This window comes from Phycodurus eques, chromosome 14, assembly GCF_024500275.1.
Source record: "Phycodurus eques isolate BA_2022a chromosome 14, UOR_Pequ_1.1, whole genome shotgun sequence".
NCBI lineage: Eukaryota > Metazoa > Chordata > Actinopteri > Syngnathiformes > Syngnathidae > Phycodurus > Phycodurus eques.
In genome coordinates this window covers 6,210,431-6,226,781 of record NC_084538.1, presented here as the reverse complement: position 1 = coordinate 6,226,781, position 16,351 = coordinate 6,210,431, and the positions used below count along the sequence as shown (strand labels likewise).

At 35.8% G+C, this 16,351-nt stretch overlaps 1 protein-coding gene across 1 annotated transcript in view; it reads left to right on the top strand.

Annotated features, from left to right (window-relative positions):
• The first annotated feature begins 1,850 nt into the window (after positions 1 to 1,850).
• plb1 (phospholipase B1) overlaps positions 1,851 to 16,351 on the top strand; it is a 21,059-nt gene continuing 6,558 nt past the window's right edge. Inside the window, exons 1-34 of the mRNA XM_061695610.1 lie at positions 1,851 to 1,938; positions 2,114 to 2,166; positions 2,390 to 2,456; positions 2,553 to 2,616; positions 2,725 to 2,759; positions 3,296 to 3,359; positions 3,422 to 3,467; positions 3,614 to 3,679; positions 5,662 to 5,715; positions 6,487 to 6,542; positions 6,656 to 6,719; positions 6,793 to 6,891; positions 6,962 to 7,006; positions 8,318 to 8,371; positions 8,463 to 8,534; positions 9,717 to 9,777; positions 9,861 to 9,919; positions 10,006 to 10,073; positions 10,148 to 10,191; positions 10,337 to 10,445; positions 10,596 to 10,647; positions 12,081 to 12,161; positions 12,279 to 12,344; positions 12,416 to 12,516; positions 12,822 to 12,903; positions 13,857 to 13,961; positions 14,041 to 14,136; positions 14,196 to 14,267; positions 14,619 to 14,696; positions 14,783 to 14,843; positions 14,903 to 14,961; positions 15,046 to 15,113; positions 15,845 to 15,888; positions 15,975 to 16,074. Coding sequence (XP_061551594.1) covers positions 1,875 to 1,938; positions 2,114 to 2,166; positions 2,390 to 2,456; positions 2,553 to 2,616; positions 2,725 to 2,759; positions 3,296 to 3,359; positions 3,422 to 3,467; positions 3,614 to 3,679; positions 5,662 to 5,715; positions 6,487 to 6,542; positions 6,656 to 6,719; positions 6,793 to 6,891; positions 6,962 to 7,006; positions 8,318 to 8,371; positions 8,463 to 8,534; positions 9,717 to 9,777; positions 9,861 to 9,919; positions 10,006 to 10,073; positions 10,148 to 10,191; positions 10,337 to 10,445; positions 10,596 to 10,647; positions 12,081 to 12,161; positions 12,279 to 12,344; positions 12,416 to 12,516; positions 12,822 to 12,903; positions 13,857 to 13,961; positions 14,041 to 14,136; positions 14,196 to 14,267; positions 14,619 to 14,696; positions 14,783 to 14,843; positions 14,903 to 14,961; positions 15,046 to 15,113; positions 15,845 to 15,888; positions 15,975 to 16,074 — 2,309 coding nt within the window. The 5' untranslated portion in view covers positions 1,851 to 1,874. The remainder of the gene's footprint in view (positions 1,939 to 2,113; positions 2,167 to 2,389; positions 2,457 to 2,552; positions 2,617 to 2,724; positions 2,760 to 3,295; positions 3,360 to 3,421; positions 3,468 to 3,613; positions 3,680 to 5,661; positions 5,716 to 6,486; positions 6,543 to 6,655; positions 6,720 to 6,792; positions 6,892 to 6,961; positions 7,007 to 8,317; positions 8,372 to 8,462; positions 8,535 to 9,716; positions 9,778 to 9,860; positions 9,920 to 10,005; positions 10,074 to 10,147; positions 10,192 to 10,336; positions 10,446 to 10,595; positions 10,648 to 12,080; positions 12,162 to 12,278; positions 12,345 to 12,415; positions 12,517 to 12,821; positions 12,904 to 13,856; positions 13,962 to 14,040; positions 14,137 to 14,195; positions 14,268 to 14,618; positions 14,697 to 14,782; positions 14,844 to 14,902; positions 14,962 to 15,045; positions 15,114 to 15,844; positions 15,889 to 15,974; positions 16,075 to 16,351) is intronic.

Below are 16,351 nucleotides of genomic sequence, written 5' to 3'. Positions count from 1 at the left end.
GATATATGAAAATAAAATAAAAAACACACCAAATAATTACAAAAATGCCATAAATACATAAATTATCAACTGCAAAACTATTGAACAGAAATATATATATATAAAATAATAAATACATAAAAAGAACAATTAAATATTTTAAATAATAAATATATAAATGCAAATAATATGAATAAAGATAAAAAATTACAAAAATACTGAAACAATCAATAGCAAATAAAATAAAAAGTAAAATGTAAAATAAATAAATAAATGAAAACAATATTAAACTAAATCCGAAAACAACTTGATATACCCCTGTGTATGTAAAGTTGCAGTTGTTGCAACTTTAAAAAGCTGATTGACTTTTTTTTTTTTTTTTTTGCCCTACTTGATGCTAATCCGTTTACAAGCCTTGAAGAGCAAGTCGTTTTCCTGGTTCATTCCAAGGGTCGGGCTATCAGCTAAGACAATCTGACTACGCCATAAAGCATATCATATCATCACCATCTCCAAAGTTTCATCGTTTCACTGAATTGCTGGTCATTAACGCATCGATTGTGCAACCTTTTGAAATATGCCAAAGACAAGTGGAAAGTTGCAGTTTATTAATAAAAAGTTAAACATCAACCTATCAAATAGATTTTGAGCTCGTGGATTTGTCTGTTGTTTTCTCTGAAAGCTGGACAAAACCCTCTTTGTTCGCTTGTTGACTGAGGGTATCGTACATTTACACCCAAATGGCTTTTATTATACTCTTTGGTTACTATCACTGTGTCCACACGCACCATAATGTTCTTTAAAAGGATAGGGCAGTTCATATTTGCCATGACAACCCCAGGAAAAAAGTGTTTTGTTACTGAAAATATTATTTTGCACATTGAGTAAGTTTTTTTCTTTCTCTTCAATATTTGTATTGTATCACGATGCAGCATTTGCAAGATAATTGGTATTTTGGATAAAAACAATGTAAACTGATCTTGTACATTGAGCAATTTATGCCATCATATTGCAATACTTTTCCCGTATCATGATATAGTGTTTGCACAATAATTGATATTTTTTTAGAAGAAACCATGTAAAATACATGACAATATCGCCGTAAAGCTTCAAGAAAAAAAGCATCTTGCACATTGAGTAAATTATATGACGGTATCATGATAGCTTTACCCTATAATGACACTGTGATTGTGTTATAAGCGATCATTTGGAAAGAAACCAAGTAAGATACACGACAAAGCTGTGTAAAACATCTAGAAACAATCATCTCGTCCAATAAGCAAATTATAGTATGATATTGTTGCGATATTTTTCCGATATCAGGATACCGGGATTGTGAGAAAATGTATATTTTTGGAGGAAAACCTTGTACGATGCACATTTTTCACAATATCTATTAAAACTACAATATTTAAAACATGTACAACAGGACTCAATAGGCAATAGTCTCTGACGTTGAACAAGTTATACCATGATACTGTGATATTTTCCCTGTATCATGATACAGCAATTGTGAGGTCATGGTATATTTTTAAAATGTATGCAAACTCTTCTGTTAGACATTTAGCAAGTTGTACCAAAGTTATGCCAAGTTATATACAAAGTTGTCATTTATTTTTTTATTTTTTTTTTAGGTGGCACTAGGTGTAAAAAGTTGAAAACCACTGCTGAACAGTGCTACTGGTGTATTTGAGCATACAGTATATACAGTAACGAACAGCGTTGGTGTCCATACTATGTCACCTGCATCCTTCTAGTAGTCATACATGTGACTTGAGCGTGTGGACGAACCCTCGGTTATATTGTCCAATGGGGTGGGGGCTGAGCTTAGAAAGAGGAAGGCCGAAGCAGCAAACAAGCCTCGCTCAGTGTGGAAGGTGATCATTTAGTTTCCGATGATGGCCGGATCGACGCTCCTCACTCGGCTACTTCTCGTTGGCGCTGGTCTTTTGCTCACAGGTAAGGTACTCAAAAATCTTGCAAAGATGATAGAAAAAACTTTTTTATTTTTTTTCAACTAGGTTTTATGATTTTTTAAAATAATTATTTGAATATTCTCAATCATTCAAGGGGAAAATGCAATATTTTTTTAAAAAATTGAATGAATTTATATATATTTGTTCTCCCCATTTAGACACTGTCAACATTAACACCCTCGACAATCAACGACCAGGCGAGACATATCAGGTGTCTGTCTGTCTGTCGGTCTGTCTCTGTCTGTCTATCTAGGTAGCGATCTGGCTGGCTCGCTAGCTAGCTAAATAACCAGATAGCTAGCTAGCTAGCGATATAGGCGCACATCACTATTCCACACTGCTACCATTATTATTTATTTTCATATATATTAACTCATATAAAATATGTATTATTCTTTTTTTTTTAATTCAAAAACACATCTAATCTGTCACAGGCAGAAAGTCACATGTCATTTCTCTGCTCCTCACCACCCCCGCTTGCCGCGCTCAGTGCTTCTTCAGGTGGGCAGCTGTTACTCAGTTTCATTTTTGTTATCTTTATGTTTGAAACATTCTCTTCTTCAATGTCTTCAATTTTGCTTCGCCTTCTCATCCCAGTTCACGCCGTACGACCTGCTGATGTCTCAGCGCTTTATTGGCTGAGCACGTCGCTCTGTGGCAGGTACACACATGGAATGATGATAATAATAAAAGAGCGTTTGGTCATTATTTAACCACTCAAACTCATTTGTTTACTTTCACTGATAGCGTCATGTGTTTGTATCTGTAGGGATGTGACGTCAAAGATTTTCCGTCGAGTGGCCGGTAAGTGGAAAAACGTTTCTTTTCTACAGTGGCGCAGAATGAACAACCTAACAAAATGCCTAAATTGGGAGTGTAAAGTGTGAAGTCAAAGATGTCTGTTAAAAATTCAGTAACAAATGGACAATTAGGAATACAAAATAAAAAAACTAAATAAAATACATTTTATTTTTTTCAACAAAACCTTCACGAAAGTAAAAGCAAATTTAGAAAAGTAAACCGCGTTCACTACCAAACAAATGTACATTTCACAACCAAATGACAAAATTCAAACGAAAATGTCATTGTTAACTATGCATTTAAAATACTAAAGAAATCTGCAATAATTACACAACTCAAAAGATAATGACATTATAACTACACAATTGTCCAACATTTTTAAAAAAGCACATTTTGCGAAACACTTTTCACATATCAAAAATGGAAAAAAAGTGACCAACTCCCAAAGGAAATTACTTTGTAAAAAACAAACAAACAAACAAAAAAAACCTTACAAAAGTAAAAACAAATGCTCATTAAATTTGCCGTTTCATGAACAGAACTGCTGTCCATGTTCAACCCAGCGGTGGTCACTGGGAATGTGGAATTCCCGTCGCAACCCTGGTAAAGCACACATCACTCAACAATAACATATAACAATATAATAACCAGTGAATGTGTTGCAGGAGTTTGCAGCAAGAAGCAGAGAAGCTTTCGCTGCTGTCAGATCAGGTAGACACTAACTTTCACGGGACACCGTATTTCATCACAGAAATATTGTTACTCAACCGCAAAGAGAACTATTTAGTATTGGCGGTAACGTAAAAGTATGATTTATATCTTTATTAATGTCACTCAAGTGTCTTGTGCATTTGCAGCTTTCAGGCTGGAAGTTGGTGCTGCTGTTTGTCTCCACACGTCAGACGTGTGCCTGTTCAACACACGTACGATTCTTTATTCCATAACTGCCTCAAAATACTACAACCCCAATTCCAATGAAGTTGGGAGGTTGTGTTGAACATAAATAAAAACAGAATACAATGATTTGCAAATCATGTTCATCCTATATTTAATTTGATACACAACAAAGACAAGATATTTAATGTTCAAACTGATAAACGTTATTGTTTTTAGCTAATAATCATCAACTTAGAATTTTATGGCTGAAACACGTTCCAAAAAAGCTGTGACAGGTGGCAAAAAAGACTGAGAAAGTTGAGGAATGCTCATCAAACACCTGTTTGGAACATCCCACAGGTGAACAGGCTCATTGGGAACAGGTGGGTGCCATGATTGGGTATAAAAGGAGCTTCCCTGAATTGCTCAGTCATTCACAAGCAAAGATGGGGCGAGGTTCACCTCTTTGTGAACAAGTGTGTGAGAAAATAGTCGAACAGTTTAAGGACAATGTTCCTCAATGTACAATTGCAAGGAATTTAGGGATTTCGTCATCTATGGTCCATAATATGATCAAAAGGTTCAGAGAATCCGGAGAAATCACTGCATGTAAGCAGCAAGGCCAAAAACTAACATTGAATGCCCGTGACCTTTGATCCCTCAGGCGGCACTGCATCAAAAACCGACATCAATGTGTAAAGGATATCACCACATGGGCTCAGGAACACTTCAGAAAACCAATGTCAGTAAATACAGTTCGGGGCTACATCCGTAAGTGCAACTTAAAACCCTACTATGCAAAGCAAAAGCCATTTATCAACAACACCCAGAAATGCCGCCGGCTTCTCTGGGCCCGATCTTATCGAAGGTGGACTGATGCAAAGTGGAAAAGTGTTCTGTGGTCCGATGAGTCCACATTTCAAATTGTTTTTGGAAATTGTGGACGTCGTGTCCTCTGGGCCAAAGAGGAAAAGAACCATCTGGACTGTTATGGACGTTCAAAAGCCAGCATCTGTGATGGTATGGGGCTGTGTTAGTGCCAATGGCATGGGTAACTTACACATCTGTGAAGGCACCATTAATGCTGAAAGGTACATACAGGTTTTGGAGAAACATATGCTGCCATCCAAGCAACGTCTTTTTCATGGATGCCCCTGGTTATTTCAACAAGTCAATGCCAAATCACATTCTACACGTGTTACAACAGCGTGGCTTCGTAGTAAAAGAGTGCGGGTACTAGACTGCTCTGCCTGCAATCCAGACCTGTCTCCCATTGAAAATGCGTGGGGCATTATGAAGCGTAAAATACGACAATGGAGACCCCGGACTGTTGAACAGCTGAAGCTGTACATCAAGCAAGAATGGGAAAGAATTCCACCTACAAAGCTTCAACGATTAGTGTCCTCAGTTCCCAAACGTTAATTGAATAGTGTTAAAATAAATGGTGATGTAACACAGTGGTAAACATGACCCTGCTCCAGCTTTTTTTCCAGCAGCCATAAAATTCCAAGTTAATGATTATTTGCTAAAAACAATAAAGTTTATCAGTTTGAACATGAAATGAAATATCTCGTCTTTGTAGTGTATTCAATTAAATATAGGTTGGACATGATTTGCAAATCATTGTATTCTGTTTTTATTTATGTTTAACACAACGTCCCAACTTGGGTTGTAGAAATAATTGAGCTACTGAGAGCTAGAGTGGGCTAACGTCTGTCAAGTCTATCAATATTTTATGAAAGATGAAACTGTTAATAACATTCACTTCTAATAACACGCAGATGCTCTGGCACCCAAGCTATAAAAAAGGTTCTGAGTGCAATAGTGGACTGCCATCATATGTCAAAATTGGAACCAAACCTTGCTATAGACCAGTATTCATCTGAAAGCTATTCTTTTTCTCTTTTCATTTTTTGAGCTCAACTTATTGACAAAAGTTGAGTTAGCCCACTTGAGTTGTCAGTGGCTCAATGTCATGACACACTGTAAGTCCATAATTATGATGATGATGTTCTTGATGATGTCGCAGGTTGACCCCATCGAGCGGGAAGTGGAAGCGGCTCTGCAGATATTACAAGAACAGGTACTGTCCCATAAAACCTGTGGCGTGTATATTTGTGTAAATACTTTTAATTTGATCTTTGTTTTTGTTAATGGTGATATATAATGTATACTGTAAACGCAGGTTTAACCAATTATATTCAAATTCTTCTGTAGCCTTAACAAGTTCTGATTTTGCAATTATTTCTAATGATGCATCCACTGAGTGTATATTTCGTGCAAGTAAATAAATTTTTTTTAAAAAGAAATATTTAAGAATTTGTATTATTTTGAATAAAAGTATAGATATTTTTTGTGGATGGTTTTATTAAGTTATTGCTATTTTGTACCTAATGAAGAGTCCTGACATTGTATATTTTAAAAATGTTTCTTACTTACAGAAATATTTTTAAAAAACAGTGTTACGAGCAAAAAATATATAGTATAATTACTTTTTATAGTTTTAATAAGTTTGTTCCTAATTAAGTGTCCTGTAAGTGTATCTGTTGTGCAAATAATTTGTTTCAGTTTTTTTTTTTAATTATTAAAAAAATATAAAAAAATGTGTCTGCTTATCAGTTAAGGTGCAAAGTATTATATAAATTTTGATAGTTTTAATAATTTTCTGATTTTTGTATGCACATATACTGTGAGTTAATTTTTTTAATCTAATGAAGCACCTTGTAAGTTTATATGAACATATTTATGTTAATAATTAATATTAGAAAATAGAATTATTATAAATAACAGCATAACGCATCATGTATTTTATTTTAATTGTGTGTTTTTTTTTCATGAATATTATTTTTCACAGCTGCGTCAGACTTTACTTCATGTTGTGGTCTTCAGCTCCAATCAACAAAAAGACAAGTGAGTTTCTTGTCCGCCAAAAATACAGTTAAAAAATATATATTAAATATATATATTTTTAAGGTTTTATTCGTAGTAAATCTAGACAGTGAAAATCCAAATTTTTGTTCCAGTAGCATGTGCACAAGACCTGAAAACACTAAATTATGCGAGGCCACTCATTTGCAGAAAATGCAGGTAAAAAGCGCATTTCTTATCCGTGTACTTTTTGAACTTTCCATCAATTTGTTGTTTTTATAATTACTACCAGGATTCCCTAAGCAATGTGTTGGCACGTGCAAAGTGGCATCACAATGTCACTGCTGTGCTGCAGCCAATACCACTCATTTTGGAGGACACTTCTGATCTGGTATGCACACAGTGGAGCCACTTTCAAATGCATTAAAAAGCATGTAATTATAATCTATGTTTCCATTTAGGAGGAGATGTCAAGCAAACTGGCTGTGCAGCTGTGGACAAACATGGTAACAGAACAGTGTGCACATGCTTATGGTGATGACATCATCTTGACCTTGCTAGTTAAAAAAATGAAGCTCGAAGCAAATGTAAGGTTATATGGGCCTTTAAGGAAGATTAGATAAACAAAAAAGATATAAAGATTAACACAGGTGAGCACAACAGAGTCATTTCCTACATTTGGCTGAATTGGGGAAAATGCCGGTTTCAGTTTGTGTGTGTGTGTGTGTGTGTGCGTGTGTGTGTGTGAGAGACTACAAATACTAATTTCATGTTGCTGAGTAAAACTGGTTTCAGGGGTTGAATTTTAAAAATCTCGAGCACAAGGCCATTTTTGAGGACATTTGGAAACGGCCAAAATGACCCAAAAATGGTCACATGGAAGCAAAATGGCAGACTTCCTGTGTTTTGGGGTACGGGTTCTTGAGACTTTTTTTGTGGATCTACTCATGATAGACGTGCCTACCAAATGCCGTGTAACTAAGTGAAACCGGCTTCAGGGAGTGACTTTTCAAAATATTGTCCATCTTTGAAGGACGCTCGGGGGGAACAACTAAAATGACCACATTGAACCAAAATGACTGACTTCCTGTGTGTTTCAGGCAAGGGTTCTTGAGACTTTTTGGTGCATATACTCATGAAAAACATTTCAAACAGATTTTGTCTTCCTAAGTGAAACTGGCTTTGAGGGCTGAATTTTCTAAATGTCTTGTAGTAGTCTGTGTTTGAAGAACACCTCGTAACAGCCAAAAGGAACAGAAAATTGCCATTTCCAAGCACAAAATCGGACTTCTGTCTTTCGAGCATACATTTTCTAGACTTTTTTTGTGCGTATGTCAACCAATTGTCATGTTGCCAAGTAAAACCGGTTTCGGGGGCTGACATTTCAAAATCTCTCGGAGTACTCCGTCTTTGAAGGACACTTGGAAAAAAATGACCCCAAAATGGCCACTTTGGGACCAAGATGGCCACCTTCCTGTGTCTTTTCAGACATGGCTTCTTGAGACTTTTTGGTTGATATACTCATGAAGGACATTTCTACCAACGTTCATGTTACTAAGTGAAACTGGCTTCAGGGGCTAAATTTTCAAAATATCTAGAAGTAGAAGTTGTTCTCGGCCTAAGTTACCATAAAATGTCAGTTTCAATGCAAAATATCTGACTTCCTGTGTCCTTTCAGGCATGGCTCCTCAAGACGTTTTTTGTCTACCAAATTTCCTGTTGCTCAGTGAAAAAAAACAAAAAAACATTACAAACTCAGCATGTTTTTGTGTTGAGTTTGGGGTGTAATAGCTACTTAACCAAACTCCTTCTCTCAGCTTCAGACATCATCCACTCCATCCGAGGACGTCACTATTCCGTGTCCTACTCAGGTGAGGTCACAGAATAAGACAAAAACTCATTCAAATACAACCCAGAACAGACTGGAAATGTCACATGACTTCCCCACGCTATAATACCCAGGATCGACCCTTCCTCAGGACGCAGTTGAACAACCCCAAGGGCAACAGCAGAGCTATTTGGCAAACAGATCCGGTAATTACTGAATTGTAATCAAATATATCAATAATAATGATCCATAGTGATAACAGTAGATTATTATTTTTGATTATGATTGTTCATTTAATATTTTTATGTCTGAATGTATGTACGTATATGTGTACATATGTGAGAATTAGGACGGAGCCTAGCAGCGAATAGCGAAAATCAAGTAATTGATGATAGATACTACAAGGTGACAGCAAACCACTATTTTTGTCTAAATTAAACTGCCAAACTCACTCCCACATAGTTCTGTGACATTAAAATGCTGCCAATTGATTACAACTTTTATTGCTTTGGCCAACCGCACAATATACAGCAAAGCAAATAGGTGAGTTTTTCAGTGAATAATAGAGGACAGTTCCCCCCCCCCCCAAAAAAAATCTGTGAATAGGTCAATTAGCGAATATGAAGGCGTTAACTGTATTACTGTCACACTCAAAAACATTTTAGACATAACTGTATTTTCTGTTATATACATTTGTAAAAATAAATAAATAAAATAATTCTTTCGTTATTCTGGCATTTAGCAAATAGAAAAAAAATTGATAATCCTAACTGACAGGAAAAGTTTAGTCTGATTTTATTTGAGACAGTCAGGGGAAACATGTTTTTCTTTTTATACAGTCGTGGCCAAAAACATTGACGCTCCAGGGGTGATAATGGTTTTGAGCGTGACTGTATATCATTATCAATTGAAATATTGTGTTTTATTATTTTTATGAACTGTATGTAAAATAAAATACTATTGTTTAATAATCCTTAATTTTCTAATCAAACTTGTTTTAGTTAATGTGTTTATTTGTATTAAATACTTTTAACATTCATTTAAATTATTGTTTTCATTTTTATTAAAACTGTATTTTGCCATTAATAAAACTAACCTTTGTTTAAATTAACCCTTTATCAGTTTTAAATGTAATTTTGTTTTCAATTTTTAAAATAAAATTGAAACCTATTTAGTAATTAGAAAAAAAATACCCCAAATCTGCGTTGACAAACATACTACGTTACCCATGCGCACACACGCAAGATGCACGCTCTAATAATAATAATAATAATAATAATAATAAAATAACAGTCATTTACCATTTATTTTTTTGCGCTAATAATTATTCCCTTGAGAAAAATAAATTTCTCTCTCAAATAGATGACTCCGTACTGAATGTTTTTTAGGATATGGGCACTAAGATCCCCTGCAAGGACAGCCATCCATCTCCAACAACACCAAACTCAGGTAACAAATGTGTTATTTTACATATATGTATACATATACCTGTATATGATCCAAACATTATGTCATTTGACTATATTGTGTAGTTCATGAGCTGAGACCAGCTGACATCAAGGTGGTGGCTGCAGTCGGTGACTCTCTGACAGTAAGTCTAAAAAAAAAAAAGTCCTCCAATTGTGGAATTACCAATATATTGATTTATCTGTGCATGTTATTATTACGTTTGTGTAGGCAGGTAATGGTGTAGGGGCAGACAACCTTCTGCTGGTTATCAGTGAGTACAGAGGACTGTCCTGGAGGTAAAACATGATTCAATTATATTAAATATCCTCTTTCATTTGAAGTATAACTGTCTCATTTGATATATTTTCAGCATTGGCGGTGATGAAAATATCACCACGGTCACCACTCTGCCAAGTATGTAACTATTTTTGTTTTCATAAATAGATCATTATTTCTTTTGTTGTTGTTGTTGTTTTATTCAAGAATATGGCATTTGGATCAAAACAAAACTGGGTTGAAAATCTGATGAATGAAATATGTGTGTGTGGGTGTTGTGCAGACATCCTGAGGGAGTTCAACCCCTCCCTGACTGGCTTCTCTCAGGGAATCGGCAAGCAGGACTCTCCGGCAGCCTTCCTCAACCAGGCCGTGGCCGGAGCCAAGAGCGGGTCTGTATGCCTAACTCAAATATCGACATTAATAAACATATATATATATATATATATATATATATATATATATATATATTTTTTTTTTTTTTTTTTTTAATAAACCAACTTTGCAGGATTTACCATAATTAAGATGTTTCGTGTTTTCAGTGACATGGTTGAACAAGTGCGCACCTTAGTGGACAGGATGAAAAATGACACGGTAGGGTACAATGCCGCATAACCTAATGGGAACCCAAACAAGAGCGATTAATATTTTGCTTTGCTGTGTATAATTATGGATTTTTAAAAATAACTTCCACTTGTATATATTTTGTACTGTATACTGCAAAAATTCACAAGTAATTGAAGCCCCCCCCCCCCCAAAAGGGTTTGCATATAATTGCCACAAGATGGCAGCAAAGCGTTAAAACGGTGAGGCTCATGAAGCATAAATACCATGCATGCATCTAGCATGTACACAATCATGTACCCATGGTACATAAACAAACTGTGTTCAGTAGTTTAGTTATTCAGCCTAAATAAACCACCTTTTCACGTGAAGCTCATCAATAGTATGAGCTAGCAAACTAGCCTAAATAACACGCTAGCAAAAACTGCCGTGAGATCACACATGGGGACACAAATATGCTCAGTAGCACTTTACACAAAATATATGAGTTATTAACCTCACTTTTTGGCATTTACACACAGTAAATGATATTGGAAAGTACAGGCAAATTGTAACGGAAAAGTAGACTACCAGTGCTATTAGTTGCTGCATAGAGAGAGAAGCAGTAACATCTTGTACTTTCAGTTTCACTTTTGATGTGAAAAAGGTGCATGAAAGGACCGCCAACAAAACAGGACATCTCAAACGCTCATGAAAAAAAATGGCAATTAATAATTTAAAGCTAACAATGCTAAAATTCCACCAGATGGGGACAAAGTAATAATTCTATTGCTTAGGCCTGAGCACAAAAACAACAAATAGATGAGATTTTTGAGGATAGGTTCCAAAACAACAACAAAAATAAATAAATATATATATTTGTAATGTTTTTTTCCCCAATGTACGCTATATACATTATTTTAAAATCCCACTTATATAGCTTAAAATACCGTACTTTTAAAATGTAATTGATTTTTAAAGATAATATACAGTGATGTATCTATTTAAAATGGTTTTCCTGCCATACAGCTAAAACCTTAATGTTAAATAAATGTTATTGATATTTTTTTAAATGATGAATATCCATATACAGTATATATATGCAAATGTTTTTTCATACATTTTCTTAAAATATGATTCCACTCATACAGCTAAATAAATGTATTTCTTTTATTTAATAAAAAAAATATTTCCCATGATGTAGAACTACACTACATTATCCTGAGAGCTGCTTCTAATAATTGCTTGCCACTCAAACATTTTCAAAATATCTATTATTTAATTTTTAAATGAATTCGCAGCCATGTACATACTGTATTTTGTTGTGATACATTTGTCAATTATATTTCCACTCATAAAACACATTTATATTAGAATGTTCTGTCTGATGCAGTGGAGTTATACACCGCAACAACAGACCCAATTAAATGAATAATGCTGTGAATTGTGTAACGTTGTTGTCTTCCTCATGTTGTTGAGCGCAGAGAATCGATTTCCACAATGACTGGAAAGTGATCACCATGTTTATTGGGGGAAATGACTTATGTGATTTCTGCACAGACACTGTGAGTATTCACTAATGCGTATAAAAGCATTTCAGTAGTGTAGTGTGCGAGGTCCCTGTTGACCGCCCCCAATACTTGCACCCATGGCATCTGTGTGCCTTTTTCCCCCCAACACAGGTGATCTTCTCACCCAGGAATGTTGCCGAACGCATCCGTCGAGCTCTGGACATACTCCACCATGAGGCAGTGTAGCACAACACACACTTCATTATCCCCGAATAACAAGTTTAAAGCTCCGTTTTATTCCCCTGCAGGTGCCACGTGCGCTCGTCAATCTGGTGGAGCTGTTGAACATTATACCGCTGCGTGATCTGCATAAAGATAATTCGCTGGGATGCCCCACCTGGTTTGTCAGGTCAGTGTTGATGTGTGATTGATTCTCTCTATATATTTTTTAAATCTAAACACACGTGATGATGGTTTGAACTCTAAATTTTGTTTGACTTTTTGAGGAAATTTTGTGAGAAGTTCCTGGAACTTTAGGAGGAAACATAGCCAGATGTAGCCAAAGTGCCAGAAAAAAAGAAAAGAACAGAAAAAACACACAAAAATCAAAATAAAAAGCAAAATACTCATGGAGTTAAACCTTTAGATACGAGCTGAGGCGAGAGATTAGCTTTTTAGGTGGATGGCTTTTTTTTGGTTTGTTTTTGTTTTCAGGATAGTTTGCCCGTGCGTACTGAAGCCGAAAGATGGCTCGTTCGAACTCCGAAAGATGGAAGAATTCAGCAGAGCTTATCAGGTCAGTCCTGGTCACAACGTGAGGTACACTTACACACCAGTGATTGTGAATACACGTAACACGAGTCGTACACGGGCACCCTCCTGTGGTACGCAAAAGAATCACAAATTTAAATGTTCAAACTACAAAATGTTACATTGGATTGAACTTTTTTGTTTTTAATCTATCTCTATCACAGCACATTTAAGAACAGTTCAGTTGTGTATAACTTTGTAATACAGCACATTTGCATTTATTCTATTGGAACTGTTTGTTTTCAAACATTTATTTATTATTTCACTTTGATGCACTACGCATGTAGTTCTCATTAAATTTTGTTTCAAATTTTATTCTTTAATTTGTGATATTATTGTAAAACATTACAAAGTTGACAAAAAGTGTTATTTTATAACATTTAACAATTTTCAAATAAAAATTTGCAATATGTTTTAACATTCCATATTTTCAAATGCATTTTTAATTGAAAAATAGTGTGATATATTGTAACTTTCAAAGATTTTTGTCATAAAACTTTTTAAAACTAGTAAAACTAATAACTAAAACTATTTTGTAACATTAAATTCTTTTGCGTTTTAAAATTTCAGAGAATTATACTTATATCATAATGTAAACTATTATATTATTATTAGATTTCTTGTAATTATTACTTTTTTCATTTTAAGTTATATGATGTCTTGTCCCAGTCATTTTTCATTTTTCTGCATACTTAATTTTTTAAAATCAAGTTTGTCATTTAAATTATATTGTGATATCTGTAATTCTAATTATAATTATATTTTCTATTAAGAACTTAAAACAAAATATAATAAAATAAAAAATAATAATTTGATCAAAAAATAGTGATATATTATAAGACTACAGTTTTCATTTCTATTTACATTTTTTTTTAAACGTGATGACACAGTGTGTGTTATTGTTGAGTGCCCTATTTTCCCTCGTGTGCGTTTTCCCAGCATGCAATGCGACAACTGGTGGACTCGGGGCGCTACAACACCCACGACAACTTCACTGTCGTCCTGCAGCCTTTCTTCAGGGAGGTTTTCCTCCCTACGTTGCCGGTAGGGGCTGTCACCGTTATATATGCTGTAACATTAATAATGATAATCATACAATAATTCCCAGTGTTTCTCCTTGAAGGACGGAAGGCCCGATCGCTCGTACTTTTCCCCCGACTGTTTTCACCTGAGCCAGAGAGGGCACACGCTGATGGCTCGAGCCCTCTGGAACAACATGGTATGATCTTAATTTATTCTATTTAATTTCATTTTGAATCCTTTTTTTTAATCATCCAGTTAGAGCCGGTGGGAAACAAGACCTCCACTCAAGACTTCATGGCTGGGATTGATCTGAAGTGTCCCTCTGAGGTAATATTGGCACCTCGTAGTACAATTATAGACTTTCATAGTATTAATACCATATTTCCCTATGAGGTAGCTGAGGTGTGTTTAATCACTCAACTGCAGAGTGTGTCAGGTATTCATTAGGGTTAAGGTCTTGTTTTGATCAAGTTTCCATAGTTGATTAAATGGGCACAGGGAATTAATGATGGAAATCTGAACTTCCTGGCTCAATAAACAGGGAAAGTTACAGCAACAACTGATTAATTGTTTGAAATATATTTTGAAATTATCATTGTATGATTGTATATCTTAACACATATTGTGTCCAATCTCAGTACCTATATGATTTAATGTATTTTTTTTAATCGTTTTTAGGCCGCACCGTTCTTGAGAACGGCAGTCAACAGCAACTACACATTTCCAGGACCTCCGCCGACTCCTGCACCGGTTACAGTATGTTGTTTTTCTTTATTGATATTTATTTACACTCAATCTAATGTTGAAACCTTTTGTCTAAAAAGCAGTATGTTGTTTTGTAGAACTGGGGCAGCGACTTCTCGTGTCTTAACACGGGACCGTCTGACTCGGCGCCCACTTCAGGTAACAACCCGACGGTGCCGCATGGTCAACAACGTGTCAAATTGTGCCTGTTGTGTCAGCTCATAAGGTCCGGCCGGCTGACATCAAGGTGGTGGCCGCTTTGGGGGACTCCGTAACAGTAAGTGAAAGACTATAACCAAACAAACCATTTAAAACAAAACATATCACGTCAAAACAAATATCGTGTTTGGGTGTTTTTTAGGCCGGCTATGGTGCTAAGGCAAAGAATCTACTGCAGCTCAGAACTGAATATAGAGGAGTGTCATGGAGGTGAGATATAATGTTGCAGTTTCACTTATCTACTTCAATTTGATTGGCATGTTTTTTTATGAGTTTATCCACACACACACAAAAACAACAATCTCAAGATCCCATGCCTAAAAAGATGCAGTGTGTTTTCAGGTCATTTTGGCTATTTCCAGGTGTCCTTTTAAGACTGACTACTCGTAGAGATTTTGAAAATTCAGCCCGCAGAGCCAAGTTTACTTCGCTACATGAAATTTGGTAGCCATGTCTATCGTGAGTAGACACACAAAAAAAGTCTCAGGAAGCCAGTTCTGAAAAGACACAGAAAAAACACCATTTTGGCTCAAAGTTTTCGTCTTTTTTTTCCGAGTGTCTTTAAAAGATTAACAAACTAAATTTAACCCGCAAAGCCAGTTTCACTTAACGACATGAAATTTGGTAGCCAGGTTTATTTTGAGTCGTTTCACCCAAAGTGTCAAGAACCCATACCTGAAAAGACACAGGATGTCAGCCATTTTGGTTTGAAAGTGACATTTTAGGGTTGTTTTCTCCAGAGGCCATTTAAACAGAGAGTTGTCTGGTGGATTTAGAAAATTCAGTCCCTGACGGTACTTTGTTATTTTGACTTACCAACATGAAATTTGGTAAGCATGTCTATCGTGAATAGATCCACAAAATTATTTTACATTTTGGTTTGAAGTGGGCATTTTCATGTCATTTCATGTTAATTTACTTCGTTTTTTTCTCCCCCACAGCATTGGAGGTGATAAAAACCTGGAGACTGTCACCACATTAGCCAGTAAGACACCCTGCCCCTACTTTAAGACGTAACAATGACACCCCTGGAGTCAAGAGTTGAGGCCGTGTTGCACTTTTCTCCTCCAGACATCCTCAGGAAGTTCAATCCGGACCTTAAAGGCGCATCAAAGGGTCAAGGGAAGAAGAGGAGCGGCTTCAACATGTCCGCAGCAGGGGCCAAAGTCTCGTGAGTTCAACATAGTTTCCAGATGGCCTGTACTGTATTTCACTAACAAGGTTCTCTTTTATGTATTGTTTTGCTTAGGAAAATGAAACTGGCAGTAACACAACAGCACCCGAAATTATAATCTGTAATTTAATATGCTTAAAATTAACAGTATTATGTTGCCATTGATTAAAATGGTACCAACATAACGCCGGGTGCTAGCCCATACCCATCGAAGTCCGCCGCGGTCACACGAAAGCTTCACAAAAGCAAACGCCTGTGTTACGTCATCTTCCCA